Below are 17,899 nucleotides of genomic sequence, written 5' to 3'. Positions count from 1 at the left end.
CGCAGCCCCGCGGGGCGCGGCCGGACCCCGGGGCGGAGACAAGGGGATCCCCGGGGCCGGTCTGAACCCCCGGGACCCCCCCGGGCGGCGCAGCTCGACGGGAGAGACGGCCCGAAGCCGTGCGGCTGCAAAGGGCTTGCTGGGGACCGACCCCCTCGGCACAGCCCCCGCCAGCCCCGAGCAGCGCGGCCGGACCCCGGGGACCCCGGAGCAGAGACAAGGGGACCCCCCCGGGACCGGGCTGAACCCGTGGCAGACCCCCAGGCAGCGCTGCTCGACGGAGGGATGGGCCGGGAGCCGTGCGGCTGCAGAGGACTTGCTGGGGACCAACCCCCCCCCCGGCACGGCACTCGCCAGCCCCATGGAGAGCAGCCAGACCCCTGAGCGGGAGTGGGGGAACCCCCGGGACCGGGCTGAACCCCCGGTAGCCCCCGGGCAGCGCTGCTCGACGGGAGGGACGGGCCGGGAGCTGTGTGGCTGCAAAGGGCTTTATTGGCGGCAGGCAGGGGGCTGCTCCCCCCCAGCCGAGGAGCACGGCCCGACCCTGGAGTGGAGGCAGGGGACCCCCCAGGGTTACGGGGCTGGGGCTCCGGGGCTCCCCTGATGCTGGTGGCTCAGGGCCGGGCCCCGCCGGCCTCGCCGCCGCCGTGGCCGAACACGAGGTCGTGCATGGCCCGCAGGTACGCGGAGCCGTCGGGGCTGGCCACCCTCAGGCGCCGGAGCGGGGCGAAGAGCTGGGTGGTGACGCAGCGCAGCGGCGGGCAGGGGGTGCCGATGGCCTCCAGGAACACCTTGGCACGGCAGAGGGGTCAGACCCGTGCCCAGCACGGCCCTGCAGCCCCCCTCCCCGGGCACAGACCCCTCGCTGAGCCCCTCGCCCCCAGGGACTGACCTGCAGGACATCCTCCACCTCCTGGGCCCTGTCCTGGAAGAGACTCCGGCAGTGCTGCAGGTACCGCAGGTACAGACCCCGGGTCTCAGCATCCAGGCCCTGCAGCTCGCTGCCCTCGGGCTCTGGGCGCTGCAGGTTGGCCAGGAAGCTGGTGTTGACGGGTCCACACTCCACCAGCGTCAGGCTGCGAGGGGGAGCGGGGTGGCAGCTCTGAGCCGCTGTGGTAGCCCCCCCCCCCCCAGCATCCCTCCGTCCCGGTGCTGGGCGGGCAGGGGCACAGCCCCCCGCGGCGCTGCCGGCACTCACTGGATGTTGAAGGGCCGCAGGACGATGGCCAGGCTCTCGCACAGCCCCTCCACCGCAAACTTGCTGGCGCAGTACACCGAGTTGAAGGGCAACCCTGGGGCAGAGCCGCACCCTGAGTGCTGGGTCCCTTCCCCGCAGCTCCTGGTGCCACAGGGTGCCGGGGGGGTCCTGCCACAGCAGGGTCAGGTCCCACCTTGCAGCCCCCCGATGCTGCTGGAGACGATGATCCGGCCGGCCCTGCGGCGTTTCATGGCGGGCAGGAACGCCTGGATGGTGCGGATGGCCCCAAAGAGGTTCACCTCAAAGATGGTCTTCATGGCTTGGTCAGAGCAGGTCTCCAGGGGGCCCATCAGTCCCACCCCCGCGTTGCAGACTGCCAGGCACAGCACCGGTGAGCCAGGCACCGCAGCCCCCCCACGCTCTCCGGCACCCCTGGCACCAGGGGCCCTTCCCTGCCGACGGGCCAGCGACCCTCAGCACCCACAAGCTCAGCTCCTGCACCCCTGCCCTGCTGAACATCCCCCATCCCAGCCCCAGGGCTGCCGGCACCTCCCGTCATCCAGCATCTGCTACTGGTACGATGGGGAGGGTCAGCAACCCCTGGAGAGACCCCCCCCCAGCCACCTTGGGCACGGTGGGGACACTGGCAAGAGCCGTACCCAGCACATCCAGCCGCTGCCCCTGCCCCTGCACCTGCTGCGCGGCAGCCGCCAGCGAGCGCGGGTCGGTGACATCGAGCTGCAGGACCTCCAGCGTGTCGGGGCAGTGGCCCCCGAGGCGCTCCAGCAGCCGCTCGCCCTTGGCCAGGTCGCGCATGGTGGCATACACTGGGGGACAAAGCAGGGCACCGGTGCCACCGAGCTGCTTGGCCGGTACCGGCACCAGCTGCCCATGGCGAGGTGCTACCTGGCCCTGGGAGACCCCCCGGGGGTGCCGGCCCCTCCCGGCGCAGCGTCACCCCTTTACCTTTGAACCGGCGAGCGGTGTCGGCCGCCAGGTGCGCGGCCAGCCCCAGGCCGATGCCCGAGGAGCAGCCGGTGATCAGCACCGTGGTTTTCTCCATGGGCAGGCAGTGCCGGCCGGAGGGGCTGCGCGTTTAAGAGGGCTGGGAGGGAGGGTCCCCCCGCCCCACGCCACGGGTGTTGTGTCTGCCGCCTTATCTCAAGGCCCTTCCACCCGCCTCCCTGCCCACGCTTGGGGCTCCCTGCGCCTTGATGCTCGCGCAGCTGCCGCGATAAAGACCCCACGGAGCCAAGGGGAGCTGCAGCCCCGGGGGTTGGCACCAGCCAGGCCCAGCACCAGCTGTGCTGCACCGTGCCAGGTACCCCGGCTGCTGGCACGTGGCCGGCAGCGCATTTTTCCTGCTCCTCTGCCCCCCGTTTTGCACAAGTCCCATGCTGGGGAGAGGAGACAGACACACGTGGGATAAAAGCGCTCAGCGGCCAGGATTTTAATTGCTCTGCAGGCGAGCAGCACCGCAGGCGAGTGGCACCACGGCCAGGCTCTGCCCGAGCCCCAGCTGGGGCGGGGGTGGGGGGAAGGCCCAGAGGACCCCGGCCCGGGGAGCGCGGCCCCAGCACCACCGCAGAAAGCTCAGCAAAGTCCCTTTCCATACAAAAGGCACGAAGCGTGGCCGGGGCCGGGCGGTGGCGGGTCCCCACAGGCACTGGGGTCCATGGGGCAGGGAGTGCCCAGCGCAGGGAGGCACAGGACCTCACCAGGGGTGAGGCCAGTTGCCTGCTTCCCCTGGGGGAGGGGGCTGCTCTGCCCCCCCCTCCCCTGCTGCCAGCTCCCCAGCTGCTTCATCCGTCAGCCAGCCAGGGCCCTGCGGCATGGACACACGTGTGCCCCATCCCAGCTCCCGCCGAGCTTCCAGCTGGGAGCGCTGGGACCGCAGAACCCCCCTGTCAGGGCTCACGCAGCCCAGCTTTCCCAGGGACAGGCTCAGGGCCGTCAGGCAGGGCTGAGCACAGAGCACAGAGCAGGATGGTTCCCTGGGGCAGAGCCTGTCCCCCACCCAGTCGCCAGCCCCCCTCGGGATGTATCCTGCCCGCGCAGGGGAGACGGCAGGTCCATGCTGGCTGGGGGCCAGCGGGGCTCTGCGCCTTCGTTCCAGCACAGCCAGGACGCAGCCGTCAGGCCAGGAGCTGCGGGGGCCTGGACGCAGGAGGGCGCGGGGGTCTCTGCTCTCGCTCCCCGGGGAGGCTCGGGCAGCACAGCCTGGAGTCACGCCGGCCCAGCCCGGCTGCGCCACAGGGCGCTGGGGTAATACTTGAGGAACAGCTTCCTGGAGATCTCCACCGTGTCCCCGGTCGGCACGGCTGGGTAGCGCTTCTTGTTGTAGACGAAGCCTCTTTCCACCTGGAAGACAGCCTGGTTGAACTGGTCCTGGTGGAAGGGGCTGCCCGAGTTGAGGCTCTCCACCAGGGCAGAGACGAAGAGGCTCCAGCGCACGCCATAGTAGTCCAGCACCAGCCCCCCCAGCTGCTTGTTGGCGTAGTCCAGGATGTTCCCGCTGGGACCCCAGAGCGTCACCTGGTTCCGGGCGTTCAGCTCGTACTGCTCAGCCTCCCGGTCGCTGGTGGCCACGGAGCGGGCGCTCTCCAGCCAGCGGCCCAGCAGGAAGAGGCTGTGGCTGGAGAGGAGGCTGTCCAGCTCCGGCAGCAGGTCGTATACCAGCACGCCGCCGGCCGTCAGCAGCTCCGGCAGCGCGTGGCTCTGGAAGGCCTGGCGGATGCTCAGGTAATAGTCACCCACCAGCTGCTGAGCCGCCTGCCGCGTGACGTCCACCAGGTCATAGCGGAAGGTGGGGCTGGAGCCCAGCTCCGCGCTGGCGCTCAGCAGCAGGCGCCAGGCCTCGTACACGTCGCTGGCGTTGTACCACAGCTCCGTGTCCATGTGCAGGGAGGGCCGGCGCACCAGCGGGCTGCGGTTATGGTTGACGCAGACGCCGGTGCAGTTGTACACGCTGCGCAGGAGCAGACGCCAGGCACTGGCCGCGGCGGCATTCGGGGCACCGTAGCGGCGCTCAGCGTAGCGGGTCACCCAGCTGGGGAGGTCGAGAGGCTCCTGGCGCCAGCCCAGCTCGTTCATCAGCTCGTACACCATGTCGTTCTGCTCGATGCCCTCGGGCACCAGCCCGGTGCCCACCATGGTGGAGTTGGGGAAGCGGCGAGCCGCGAAGGGGCCGTGGTTGATGGCCTCCATGGTGCCAAAGAGGCCATGATTGCCCCCGAAGTTGTGCAGCATGCACCAGATGAAGGGCTGCCCGTAGAAGGACTCCGTCCACTGGTAGACAGGCTTGGACTCGGCAAAGAGGTCGAGAACAATCATCCTGCCGAGGGGCACGCCGTGCAGCAGGGCCCGCACCTGCGCCGGCTGCCAGAAGTCGGGCTGGTGCTGGAAGAGCCATCCCTGCATCAGCCACTGCGCCTCGGGGTCAGCTGGGGACGGAGGTGCACAAGGTGAAGGTCCCACCAGGCAGGTGCCCCGCGAAGCCCCAGGGCCACCAACCACCCCTCTTAGAGGGGGCTTCGAGGGTCCGGCACCAATGGGGTCTGCCGATCGGTGCTCACGCAGGGCCCACAGCCGCCTCCCTCCCCCACAACCATCCCCACCTAGAGCCCCCCGACCGGGCTGGCATCGCATGGTGACCCACCTCCCGTCATCGACCTGAAGACGGCCTTGCTGACCCTCGAGAGATAGGCAGGGTCCGAGGAGAGGGGCGTCATCTCGTTGAAGGTGTCAGCGCTGTAGATGTGGTCCGTGCCAAACTCCTTGATCAGCTCCTTCAGGAAGAGGGTCCCGATCACCTGGAACATGGGGTCCTCCGGGTCCAGCAGGTAGGTGCATGAGTAGGTGCAGTCGAAGTGGCTCCAGCCCCCAAGGCGAGTGGCATTCACGTGTGGGAAGACCCTGCGCCAGAGGGCAGAGATGGGTGTAAGGAGCAGGATGGGACCACCATGGCCCTGCAGGGACAGGGGCAGCCTCCCGGGGCAGCTGGCACCGGCACAGGAGGGGCAGGAGCTGCGCTGGCCCCAGGTGCAGCCGGCACAGGCTGGAGGTGGGAGTGTGGGAAGGGTCCGGGGCTGAAATACTGGGGAGGGGGCTGCAGCCAGGGCTGCCCTGCCCTGGGGGGTCTGTGTGCACTCGGGGCTGCACCCACCGAAGGATCCCCTGGGGCACGTGGCCTGCGAAGGCCGGCAGCACCGTGATCATCCCCAGCGAGCGCATCCTCTCCACGATCCGGTACTGGGGGAGAGAGGGAGGGAGGGAGCGGGGGGAGGGGAGCCCCCAGCTCCCCACGAGGAGCCCCCCGCCAGCGGCTGGGGAAGGGAGCGGGGCCCCTCGGGCAGGGGGTGGCGTGGGCCTGCCCGGGGTGGGCGGGCAGCCCCCGGTGCCCCCGGTACCTGCAGGTAGAGCTGCTTGAGGTGCCAGGCGGGTGGCAGCGGCCCTGCCCAGCCGCGCAGGTTGCCCATGCGGTTCCAGGCCAGGAACGCGGGTCCGGTGAAGTAGGCGTCGATCTCGGTCTGGTTGAGGCCCAGGGAGCGGAACACCTGCGCGGGGCGGGGGGCTCAGCCGTGCTCCCCCGGCCGCCCTGCCCGTGCCCGGGGCCCCCGATACTCAACCCGCTGCCAGGCCGCCTCCTGCCCCGCGAAGGCCGGGGCCAGGTTGATGCCGCTCAGCGCCATCCAGTCGATCTCCCGCTCCCAGCGCGCCCAGTCCCACCAGGCGTAGGAGTAGCTCTGGGCGCAGGCGTTCTGGTAGAAGCGGAACCTGGGGGGGAGCGGGCGGGAGGCTGCGGGCTGCGCCCCCCCCGCTCCCGTTACGCAAAGGCGCCTTGTCCCGGGCTAACGAGGCGTGAGGCGCGCCCGGCCCGGTGCCCGCCCGCCCCGCCGCGGCCCCGTTACCTGCCGGGGGCGGTGGCGCGGATCTCGGCCCGCAGCCGCGGCAGCGGGTCGGGCAGGCGGAGCTGCGCCCCGGACCACGAGAGGTGGCAGCCGCAGAAGTCGCGCAGGTACCGGTAGAGCCCGGCGGCCGCCGCTACCCCGCTGGAGCCCGTCACGGCCACGGCCACGGCGGCGCCGGGCGGGGAGCGCAGCCGGTAGGTGTCGGGGCCACCCGCCGCCAGCGCCGCCTCCACCGTCAACGCCACGGCCCCGGCCCGCGGGCCCAGCAGCCGCCGCGCCAGCGCCCGCACCGCCGCCGCCTGCCGCGCGTCCCCCGCGCCCGCCCGCGCCGCCGCCAGCACCGGCAGCAGCAGCAGCAGCGCCAGGCCCGGCCCCGGCCCCGACCCCGGTCCCGGCCGCGCCGCCATCGCCGCTCCCAGCCCTGGCGCCGCCAATCGGGGCAGGGCGGGGCGGGGCCGAGCCGGTACCGGGGGAGTGGGCGGGGAGTGGGCGGGGAGTGGGCGGGGAGTGGGCGGGGAGTGGGCGGGACCGCCCCCTCGGAGCGGACGTACCGAGCGCGGCCCGGCTCCGCCGCCTCCGGCTCCCCGCGGGGCTAAGCGCCGCCGGGGCTGCGGGGCGCCGGGACCGGGGCTGGGACCAGGACCAGGACCAGGGCCGGCACCGGACACCGGTGCCTCTGGTCTGTTTTCGTATCACGTTTTCCACCCGCGAGGCCAACCGGGCCGCGAAGTCTCGGAGCATCCGCCGGCTCCGGGCCCCCGGTACGGACCAGTACCCGCCCCCTCCCCCGGGGGGGCGCCCGCTCCGGCCTGGAGGGGGCGCTGCCACACCGGGCACAGGCGCCCGCCGGGGCCCCGAGGCGGGGGAGCGGCCCAGCTCTTCCCGCAGCCCCCGGGACCCGGCACAAAGCCCCGCTCCGGCTGCCCCCGAGCCCCGGGGCGGAGGCGGGGGGAGACTAGCCCATGCTGCCGGAGGGGGTGGGGGGGCGCAGACCCTCGGGGGGCGGGAGGGACCCCCGGAGGGTCGGGAGGGACCCCGAGGGGGGCGCAAACCCCCGGGGAGGCTGCACCCCAGCTCCGGGCACCTCCGCGGCTGTGTCGCGCCCGGGGGCTGCCGGGCAGACGGCCCCAGTGCTCGCCCGCCCTGGGCAGGGTCCCTCGGGGACCCCAACGCACCGCAGCGCAGCCGGGCCCCAACGCTGCTGCGGGGGCACAGAGGATGGACCCCTCGGGGGGGCAGGGGCTGCCGCAGGGGCTCTCCCAGCTGCCGGGGGGGCTGCCTGGGCATTCCCGGGGCAGAACCCAGCTGCGGGAAGGGAGGGACGAACGGGGATCCCCCCACCCCCGGGGCTCCAGCCCCCCCCACCCCCCTGCGGCGGGGCCTGCCACGGAAACGGGCCGGGACTCCGCGATTGCCGGCGGGGGCGGTGCAGGGCAGCGGGGCAAAGGGGAGCGCAGCCCCTGCACACAGCTGGCACCGGCGGGGGGGCCGGGTCCCCATGCGAGGGGCGCGGGAGGGCAAGGGGCAGGCTGGGCGGCTCCCCACCCCCCCACCCGGGGCAGCAGGAGCCGGGAAACCCCGGTCTGTAGCTGCAAAACACGCAGAAACGCCCCCCCCCCGGGCAGCCCCCAGCCCTGCAGGAAAGGGCTAAGCAAACACAGCCCTCCTCGGTGGGGAGTGGGTTCCAAGGAGGGGGGGGGGGGGTCGCCCCACGGCTTGTGATGCTGGGAGTGGGGCAGCAGGCAGAGCACATTTGCCCCAGTAGCCCTGGGGGGGGGGGCACCCACACCCCCCCGGGTTTCATCAAGCCGTAGTTTTTCCTCCGGCACAAGCCCTCGTTCCACTCAGTTACAGGTTTAGCGGGGCAGGCTGGAACCTGTGGGGCTGGACAGACCCCCCCCACTCAGCCCCCCCTGCTTGGGATGTCAGCCAGGGCTCCATGAGCACCGAGACATGGGCACACGGTCCCGTTTTACAAACCAGCTCTGCCCATCCCACCCTACGGGATCCCAGGGCAGGAAAAGGTCCCAGCTCCCCCCAGGCAGGGGGGGTACCAGGGACCCCCCTTGGGAGAGCACGGGGGAAGCAGAGAAAAGGCCACAGCGTGTGTTGTGCAGTTCATTTAATTTATACAATGACTGTGGGCAATGCATTTCCTGGGAGCAGCAGACCCTGTTGCACCCCACCAACATGTTTTGATTTCCTCTTTTGCCCTGCAAACACCTCGGTAAACAGCCTGTAACCACCACCCTTACCCAGAACCTTCCACGCGCGGCACAGCCATCCCTGCGCTCCCTGCACCACCCTTCCCACTTCATTTTCAACAGCCCTGCACTGCGTGGCGCCTCCTCCTCCATGCCAGGTTACAGCGATTCTCGTTATAGCTCTAATCCACTTGTACACAAATACTGCAGATCAACGGCGAGAATTAAACACAACAGTTACACACAGCACTAACACCCCCCCCCCCCCCTACTGCTCCTACAGATACATCAAGTTGAGGAGGGCAAGAAATTATTCACATCTTGCACCGGAGAAAAAGCAGCAGCAGCCACCACGTAGAAACACCACTGGGATTCCAGTGCCGTGGGACTATTTTGGACTCTGCCTCTGTGCTCCCCTAAAGGGCTCCTCAGACACACCCTGAGCATACGTGACAACACAGGTCACCGGTACCTCCACCTTTGCAAAAGCTGCCACCACCGATGCCAAGTCTACGTGGGCACCATCTGGATGTGCCTCCAGGGCTCTGCAGCCTCAGGGCTTCACACAAGAGACCTACGGAGCTCCGCTGGGTCAGACAACAGTTTGCACCGCAGCTCGTCCCTCCTCCGTCTCACCCCAGGCAGCAGCCGAGCCCCCCGCGCCCACCACTGCCTGCAGAAACAAGGGGTGGAATGAGCCTTCACTGCCAGACACGGGGCTTTGCCTGGGATGCAAGTGGGCAGGTGCACAGTTAAAGGAGCATCTCTGCTCCTGGGAGGAAGGAGAAGACCTTTCTTGCAAGGACAAGGTGTTTCCCATCACTGGAGCAAACAGCTGCCAAGACTCAGCTGAGGCTCAAGTCCTTCGTATCAGCTCCTCAAGCCCCAGCCAGAGTTTGAGGAGCTGAATCCCCGCTCAGGATGAGACATTGGTTTTGTCAGATTAAAACGTGGCACATGTGGAAGCCCTGGAGGTAGGAGAAGCATGCCCTGGTTTATCAGCTGCCCCACTGCTCGTCACCTGTGTGATCAGAGGCAGAGACACATAGATAGGATCCACATGTAAAACTTTCTCCAAAAAAAAAAAAAAAATCTCTTCCCAAGTGGCAAGCTTTGCGCAGGCGGAAGCTGTTACACCTTTCCTCCACGAGCCTGTCCACCCACTCAGCCACGGCTGCACTTCTTTCACGCTGCCCCGATGAGCCTGCCAGGGAATTCACTACACGAGAACTACACACCAAAAACTCAGACACTTCATGCACTTAGTATCTTCAGTGGTAAACTTAAGGAATGAGAAGTTTCTTTGATCCAGTGTCACTCATTACCCGAGAATGTCCAAGCTTTTTGGCTTTGAAATGCCACGGTAACATTCGAGGGTGCTGCAATAAGTTATTTTCGCTATGGGAGGATTACATGCAACTCACACACATGGGAGAGGGCTAGCCACGGACACACGATGTTTAACACTGCTCGAGCAGAGGGACCTTTAGTCGTCAAACCTCCCCTCACGGATGATATCAAAGGAGAAAGGGAGAAACTTGAACCCAGTGCCAGTGTAGAACTTGTTCTGGAACTCAATCCTGCAAGAGAGGGAAGAGTAAGTGTTCATTAAAGAGGCAGCTCTCAGAGACGAGTTAGCAATTAGCAAGAACTCCATTAAAAGTATGATTGACTAGAGAAAAATAAAGCTTTAAGGAGAAAAAGTGGTATTATAACGTAGCGTTATCTTTTGGCACAAACCCTACATTTTTGTTTGACGTTTCTGTAGCAGAGCAGAACTGCCCAGGTACTTCGATCCCACCCCTACGGGCAAAAAAAGAGCAACAGAAAGAGGATGAACTCCCCAACTACAACATCACTTAGAAACACCTAGGAGCACTGAGCCTCGCCTCTAAGATCTCATTACTAAGGTTCACGTTTTAGTTAGAACAAACCTGAACCGCGTGATGCTGTGCTCAGGCTTCCTCCGTCAGCTACTTCTGTTTATTTACTTAAGCATATTTGGTTTATCCCCACATGACTACTCCTGCTGAGCTAGAGATGTGCTTGTTGCCTCCAGCTGAACATTAGCTTAGCCTTGTTTGCCTGCTTCCCCTAATAAACTCAGTTTAAAAAAAGAATTATTCTAGCGAACTGTCCAATGGTCAGCAACAGCCAAATAGGGAAAGAAAAAAATAATCCCATGATTCACAGTAAAAACAAGCACAGTGTTTCATGAGCCTCATGAGAAACACTTTCCATTGCGTGATCCACTGAAAAAAAAAAACCAAACAAAAAACAAACAAACCCAACACCCCCCCCCCCCCCCCCCCAAAAGAAGCCTCTGCAGGAATCAAGCGACAGCAAATTGTAGAGCAATTTAACACAATTCTGGAGAAGGATTTTTATGAAGCACATGAAGAGAGACTTGAATTATTTTTTTCCAAATCAGGAATGATGGCAAACTCCAGAGCTGCTGGTATTTTAGCTGGCAGAAAGCGATTTCCCAACAGAGCTCAGGAGGGAAATGTTCAGAAAAAAACCAGCTTTCTGCTCCTATCTTCTGCTGCCTGTTCATGCAGCTACACAGACTTCCCTGCGGAGGAATCCCTAGGATGAGCAGGATTTTCCGTGTGGGAGGAAGGGCTCCTTGCCAACACGCTCCAGTTTTTCAGGAACCCTGATAATCTTCATAAGTATCCTGTGACTAAGTAACTATTCTGTAAGCAAAGGGAAATAAGAGGCAGAGGGTTGGGCATCTGAGTCACACAGAACCCACTGTAAATGAAATTTTAACCCTCATGATTAACTGTTCCAGCTGGCCCTGACATCTGAAAGCTCCTTTTGGATACACTCAGTTACAACTGGCCACAACTGGATGCCTCCAAGCTGGGCGAAAGGTTGTTACAAAGTTAGGGAACTAGCAAAAAAGTTCATTTAACAAAATAATCATGGCTTACATGTTCTGTGTGGGTTTTTCCTGCAATTGTCTACAGGAACACCCAGAATCCAAGATCCTTTATTAATATGAGCCGCTGCCGTTCCCAGGATTGCTGGCTGTCACATCTACCCGCTCTATTGCTAAACTTTGCTCTGTGTGTCTCCCCCATCAGCGATCAAGTTCTGTAGAAGAATTTACTAGACAGTTAGCACTACACTGTAAATAAACAGACTAGAAAGCTTTCTGGCAGTCAGCATTAAAGAAAAACCCCATTCTTCAGCTTTTTTGGTATTAATAATTCGTTTTAGTGTTTGTTGGACTGTAGTTCTGTGGATTTTCCAAGCCAGAGTACCCACACTGTCCAGAAAACCAGGCAGCTCGGTTCCGTGAGCAGGAGCAACTGCAGAGATAGCTGTTGAGCAGGGACCTTAACTTCCATTCAATACAAACACAAATTCCTGCTGGGTATTTGTGTTCTTGCAGGCATGTGCCAATGCCTGGGGTCGGCTGGGATTCAGAGCACACCTCGAAGAGGGCAGCCTGCAGCACACCTTACAGTCAGAAAGCAATCAGGGTGTTGGCATAGAGATTGTTGCAGTTACTCTTTCCCAAAAAAGACGGCAGTGTCCTATGTGGCACCGCGGGTCACTCCATCCTGCGCTGCCTTTTAGAGCAGCAGCGTGCTCTTATGGTTGCACTAAAGAAACAAGCTCTGGCTCATGACCTTTTATAAAGAAAAAGAAAATTCTGGCGAGCAGGTGGGAAAGCTGGGCTTCACCACTCCCACTGCCCCCTCGCTGGATCGCAAGCGGGATGGAACTCCAGCACGCCCACGCCTCTCGGAAAGCGGCGCTCCCCCTTGGGTGGCAGGGGGCCAGGAGCTCTGCCCGGGCGGAGGAGGGTCTGCCTGTCCGTTCTGTTTACAGCCGAGAACAGCCGTCCACAAAGCACCGCATAATCGCTGCTTTTTATTTATTCTGCATGCTTGTTTGATGCTGACTGCATTTGTTCTGCTTGAAATCTGCTTTGGCATCCCTGCTCAGACCCACGGCACTCCTCAAGCTTTGCCATTCAGAACAAAACAGGCATCAGAACAAAACATAGGCTCCTTGCCTTCGGCTGCCCCTAACACTGCATGGCTGAGAGCACCGCTCCGAATCCATTTCGCTGCGTCCGAGGGACTGAGCTCATTTTGGGGATGCTTATGGACCAGTGGCAAACAGCTCAGGCAACCCAAAATAAAGAAAAATCAGGTTTATGTCTGCCTGGAGTGTGGCCGCGGTGACGCGCGCACACCAGGGAAGCTGCGGACGCTAGACCTGAGGGAGAGAACAGACTGAAAGCTTTAGCAAGAGCAGACGAACACAGTTCTCCGCGTTTTGCCAAACCTACGGTCACGTATGGCCAGGACCCACGCTCTCCGCACCGATGGACGTGGACCGCGGCGGGGAGACTGGCTCAGAGACACTCGGGTAAGCAGAGCCAAGTCTGAACAATACGGTTTGACCGCTCCAAACTCTGGAGCCGAGCACCCTACGTCACGATGCTCACGTAACACCAACCTCTCTCCTACCTGGCAATACAAAGCCCACTCCTCCCTGTTCTGCATGAACCCAACTTGCCTGTATTACGTCTACTGCTATCCAGTCTTTGTAGCTGTGACCTGGTCTCGGGACATAGTCTAGAACAGGTTCCAGTTCCAAATCAGGCCTAAAACACGGTTTTACACAGGAAAACAGCTCCACTGGCACTGCACTCCTGTACCAACCCATGATGTTGCGACCCTGCTTTGAATCCAGTTACAAACTTCTCCTCTTGGGCAAAGTCTATGTTGGCTCATATTAAAAGAGCTGACTAGCCTAAAAAAACCCAAGTAAGCAACTTTAATCTAAACATTCATGTCAAACTACATTACTGAACAGCAAATGGAAAGGTAAAATATTTCAGAACAGTGATGTTACAGCAAAAGGAGTTGACAGCACGACGCAGGGTATATAGCTCAGACCACGACCATGCTCCAGCAGACCTCCCATACACGTGCCTGCAGTTTTGGCAGCGCTCAGAGTGCTCCCTCCCCTCCAGGATGCCCCAGAAAAACCCAGCCTGCTGGAAGAATGCATACTTTCTGAAAAAGCACACCATAAAACTTCCTCGTTTGGGACTGATAGGCAGAGCACATGGAACAATCTGTGCTTTTTTTCCCCCCACCAGTAAGACACACGCTAAATTCTTCCTCCTTTCCAGGAAGGCTGAACCACCCACACCTTCAGAATTCCTGATAGGTGACACCTCTCCCACAGCCAGAAAATCTGATCTGCTCCTCCCAGGACAGCTGTATTTGACACATGCACACACACACATCCCCTTCTAAAAATGGAACAGTTACTGTTGGAAACATCCTGATTTGACGTTTGAAAGAAAAAAGAAATGTTAACAGAACGTTCTTTTGAACAACTGCAGGTGCCTTCCTCGCCACTGTGATTAATGAAAATCCAACAAACCCAAAATAATTTCAGCAGGTTACTTGCAGTCGGAAATATTACCTTAAACTTGGATTTTCAGGCTCCAAGCTTGAACAGATTCTCTCTTAGAGAACGTATATTAAAAGTTTTCAAGTTTGAAACGTACGTTTAGGGAAAATATGACTTCATTAAGAGCTTCAGTTCTGCAGCTCCCCAGCAAGTGCCCTGCACTGCACGGTGACCCATGTGCTTGCTGCTATTGCTCAGCTGGTTTCCCTCTTTGCTTGCCATTTCAGTGACATGCATCCTCCCTTGACACATTTCCAGACAATTTTTTTAATCACCCTTTAGAGACAGCCTGGCAATGTGAACTGCAGATCACGGTTCAGCCAGGAGGCAGCTTTTCCACACTTGTACCAGGTGCTCTGTGCGTGGTATCTGTAAGTGCAGTTTGTGGTTTATTAACACAAGACAGGTACCTCCAGAAAAACGTGCTTTCTTATCTTAGCCCATCCCTTTGGGTAAAAAAGAAAACACAGAGCCTGCCAAGAAGAAAAGCTGGTCAGAACTGTTCATCTGCCATTATTGAGAAACGCGCCGTGCAGCACTGCAGTCCAGAGAAGCAAGACTTTGAAAATCCACCAATTCGAAATTAAAATCCAAGCAATTGCAGATCAACCCCCCCACAGACGGCGTTAAGAGTACTGCGTACTCTCTGCCCTTCTTGGACTGCCAGCAGCAATACCAGGCAGGGTTTGCAGAGCTCCTTCTTTCACCCTGATGCAACGGCCATAGTACAGTCACAGCAGCGCGAGGATGAGGAAACGCCAGCAAGCAGTTCTCAAGTGACTGGTATGATTTCTAGGCTGCACGCCAGGAAAAACAGAAGCACCATCCAGCAGCCATTTTCAGCAGCGGCCCCCCCACGGGCTCCCTTCAGCACAAGATGGCTACACCTCCGAATCCCTGGTCACTGGAGCTACAAAGACCCAGGCAGTCCAGGACCCTCCAGCCTGCACCCTTGCAGGGTGCTGACAGAGGGCAAAAGGACGGTTTTCCTTCCTCAGAAGCAGGGGGAAAATGCAAAAGGGCTGAATTTCTTCCCTTTTTTTAAAAAAAAACAAAAAAACACACAAAACACCACAACAACCGGCTTCCTTTTTCACTTACAGAACTAATTCTTAAAAGCGTTCACAACCTTTTCTTCTTGTTTAAGCAAGACAGAGTATTCCTTGTGAACTTCACGGGACTTCACTTTGTTCTGATCTACCAGGAAAGAAGCTGCCTTAAGAGATGGCCGTGACCTGAACTCTCCTACACTTTAGGCTGAGGAGAACCCTAGGCGAGCAAAACCCATTCCCACATTGCTCCTTTGATCCCACCACTGCGCTAACCAGGGAATGTGAAGTGGAACAATGAGCACTCTTAAATACGGATTAGAGAAACCTCTTGAATACTTTCCATACTTGGGTGCGGCGAAAGCAACGAGCACTAGTGAGTAATTCCCTCTTGTTTACTGCCTGCATATACAGGAGCTTAATAATGGGAAAGGAGCTACAAAAGCATCTTCCAATAAGCAAGACCAGCAAGAAGTAGCCACCATTCCACAGCGCTCTGGAGGGCAGACAGGCAAAGCTGCCCCTGTTCAATGCAAGCTCTTACAAAGACGAACAAGACCACACGAAGGCAACTGAAGTCAGTAGCTACCGCACACTAAGGAAAACCAACATTAGAACCTGGCAAAAGGCAGAAGAAAGTCCTACAGCAAGCTACAAGCACACTCATCCACCTAGCGCAACCTGCCCATCCCGCTGTTCGCAAAGGTTTAGTCTCATTTATTTTTAAGCAGCGACCAGCGACTCTCCACCATCTCTCCTGATTGCATGCAGAAATGTTCCTTACAGTGGTGTGAAGACGGAAATCTCTGACCCTTCTAAAGACTTCCCGCTGCCAGAGCGCAACTGGTGTAGGACACGGAGGCGTTTAGGTAGATTTGTGGTACTCCAGCACCTCTGAACATTGCTGATCTTGGCTCAACGTTATCCACTACCCCAATTTTACAGCCTTAGCTTTCCTGCGTAAGGGTCAATACAACTTTCTAGAAGATGGCCTTTCTGCCTAGTCCAGGTGACATCAATTTCTTGCTATGAAGAGCTTTGAAGTTTCTGCACGTTCCAGTTAACTCACCAGTGCAAGCGAAGAGCATGGAGAAAAGCAGACAGCCCCTCCATGACCAGAAGAATTGCTACTGTCAGGGTAGCAAAAGCAGCAAAGATGAAGAAGAGGCCAAAGCCTCCACCCAGACTCCTCACGCTGAGGCCGATGTGGATCACCATGGTCCAGAGCACTTCCGAGAGCTCTGCCAGGAGAAAGGGGAGAAGAGGGCTCACGTCAGAGCATTCAGCAAAGAATGGAGGGTTGTTACAGTTCACTTACAAAGCAAAAACTAAAGTAAAGCAAATTCCCACTAGAACAAGGTGGGAAACTCAAGAGGGACAAGAGCTTTTGCTGCCGGGTGTGTCAGGACATTGCCTCCAAGTGTCACACACAGTGCAAGGCGCAGTCCTCGCTCAGCAGTTCTGCTTTATTCAGTGCTTTCGACTCTGTCCCTCTCTTTTAGCAGAGCACTACGCAAGTAGACACTGGTGTTTAGCCTTAATTCCTCCCAGCTGATGCACACACCCCTCTGTCCTCTTCCAGCAGTATTCGACAGCTGAGCTCCGAGAAGCTAACTGCATTCCTGCCTTTCACCTACCGCCCGCCCAGGGCGATCAGACACACGGTACCAAGTCTCCCTTCCGTCAGGAATACTCACGTGCGTGGGCTAAGCTGAGAGCCCAGAGCCTCAAGTAGGATGCAGTGTTGGAAATGCACCCCAGGCAATACTCAATGGTGTGGATAGCCTGGTACACCACCGTATCGCCAAAGTCAAACTGCAACGAGAACACAGAAAATGAAGACGGCTGCAAGCCCCGCCAAGCAGCAAGGGGCGGCCGACCAGGGAAAACGAGCACACTACCTGGTGCTATTACCGAGGACATCGTGTTTGAAATTAGACACTGATACGGTCTTCTCCTGGTTTAGCACGTCACTTCTAAGTGAGAAAATGAACTCTCTTGTCTCACAAGGTTTTGTAGAATGGTAGTTCGCTGTCGTGGCTTGAATATTATTGTTTTCACATTCCAGCACACAAAAATAAGGTATTTCAAATTCAGCCATGGGCTTTGCCAGGAAAAGACTGTTCAGCGACAAGATGGTATTCATATGAATTCAACGATAAATTGTATGTACCACTACAAACAAGGAGACAGTATTCCACGTCGATACTGCGTATGTACCTTTGCTACAGGATCAACGAGAGCATTTTGCAAGATATGGACTTGCCCTTTTTGGAAAGCAGAAATAATGCACAAAGCAATCTTGAAAAAGCCACATCTGTGCACCATTAAGTCTCTGTGTCTTGGTAATTTTCTGACATAATAAAAGAAGAACTTATAAGGAAGTCTACCATGTAGGAGTTTCTTATTTTGCAGCTTGGGAAAGCATTCCCTACATTTTGGATTTAATCCATGCTTCAGAAACTGCTCATATTTAAGTTAAGTGAACACGATGTTTTAAATACACCAAGTGACTAACGCTCTGAGCATGCACAGAAAGCTATTTATATTCTTATTTCTCCCCTAGTACACCCAGGGCAATAAATATTTCAAACAATTAAGATACATTAGCTGTCAAAAGCCCAGTTCTTTCGCCACAGATCATGAACTGCCAAGTTCTTGAATAAAGCGTGCCCCAGCAAATAGTACCACCTCCCAGCATACACGGCACGTCAGCGTGCAGTAAACAGAACGCGAACAGTATTGAAACAGTGACAATCTACAGCCACACGCAACTGCTGGAGGGAGTTACCACTATGCTAGGGAGTGGGAGAATCAGCAGGATTGCCGTGGCACAGTATTGGCAGTTCTATGCGTTTTTCACGGGTTTAAAGTGATATATAGAATTACCAGCTACACCAGCACACTGTTTCTGCGCCCCCTCAGTTCTAGATGAACCCTATGCATAAACACATCTCCAAGCAAAACCACTTTCAGCACAATTTACAACAGCATCACTGTTGCGAAGCTACTCTAATTTCATGGCATTTAGATCTTTTGTAATAAAACTGGTTCCCTGATAGTGCTGAAACCTACAATCAATCCTGC

The 17,899-nt window shown here is 59.1% G+C and overlaps 3 protein-coding genes across 11 annotated transcripts in view; all 3 read right to left on the bottom strand.

Annotated features, from left to right (window-relative positions):
- Positions 1-75: 75 nt before the first annotated feature.
- On the bottom strand, positions 76-2,394 carry HSD17B1 (hydroxysteroid 17-beta dehydrogenase 1). 2 transcript variants are annotated; one of them, XM_080369227.1, is made up of 6 exons: positions 2,165-2,394; positions 1,858-2,025; positions 1,392-1,571; positions 1,199-1,292; positions 893-1,076; positions 76-791 (listed from the first exon to the last, which is right to left on the bottom strand). In XM_080369227.1, the coding sequence occupies exons 1-6, from the start codon at positions 2,259-2,261 to the stop codon at positions 615-617; spliced, it is 900 nt and encodes a 299-aa protein (XP_080225353.1). In that variant the 5' UTR covers positions 2,262-2,394; the 3' UTR covers positions 76-614. The 2 variants fall into 2 exon arrangements, with proteins under 2 accessions (XP_080225353.1, XP_080225352.1); XM_080369226.1 differs by having other exon boundaries at positions 76-1,076.
- A 417-nt stretch (positions 2,395-2,811) lies between these two features.
- NAGLU (N-acetyl-alpha-glucosaminidase) lies at positions 2,812-6,590 on the bottom strand. The gene is made up of 6 exons (XM_080369170.1): positions 6,109-6,590; positions 5,827-5,974; positions 5,608-5,754; positions 5,364-5,449; positions 4,857-5,113; positions 2,812-4,641 (listed from the first exon to the last, which is right to left on the bottom strand). The coding sequence occupies exons 1-6, from the start codon at positions 6,513-6,515 to the stop codon at positions 3,425-3,427; spliced, it is 2,262 nt and encodes a 753-aa protein (XP_080225296.1). The 5' UTR covers positions 6,516-6,590; the 3' UTR covers positions 2,812-3,424.
- Positions 6,591-8,215: 1,625 nt separating this feature from the next.
- Positions 8,216-17,899, bottom strand: part of ATP6V0A1 (ATPase H+ transporting V0 subunit a1) — a 30,534-nt gene continuing 20,850 nt past the window's right edge. For 5 of the 8 annotated variants that reach the window (XM_080369158.1, XM_080369153.1, XM_080369155.1 and 2 more), the window contains 3 exons: positions 16,510-16,627; positions 15,882-16,053; positions 8,216-9,892 (listed from right to left, as the gene is read on the bottom strand). In XM_080369158.1, the coding sequence (XP_080225284.1) occupies positions 9,799-9,892; positions 15,882-16,053; positions 16,510-16,627 (384 nt within the window). In that variant the 3' untranslated portion in view covers positions 8,216-9,798. Of the gene's footprint in view, positions 9,893-15,881; positions 16,054-16,509; positions 16,628-16,713; positions 16,933-17,899 lie in introns of those variants that run through there. The other 3 variants (XR_013924503.1, XR_013924504.1, XM_080369157.1) reach the window with 3 other exon arrangements.

The sequence above is a fragment of the Falco punctatus genome (genome assembly GCF_963210335.1).
Source record: "Falco punctatus genome assembly, chromosome: 19".
Classification (NCBI taxonomy): domain Eukaryota; kingdom Metazoa; phylum Chordata; class Aves; order Falconiformes; family Falconidae; genus Falco; species Falco punctatus.
This window is presented reverse-complemented; position numbering and strand designations above follow the sequence as displayed.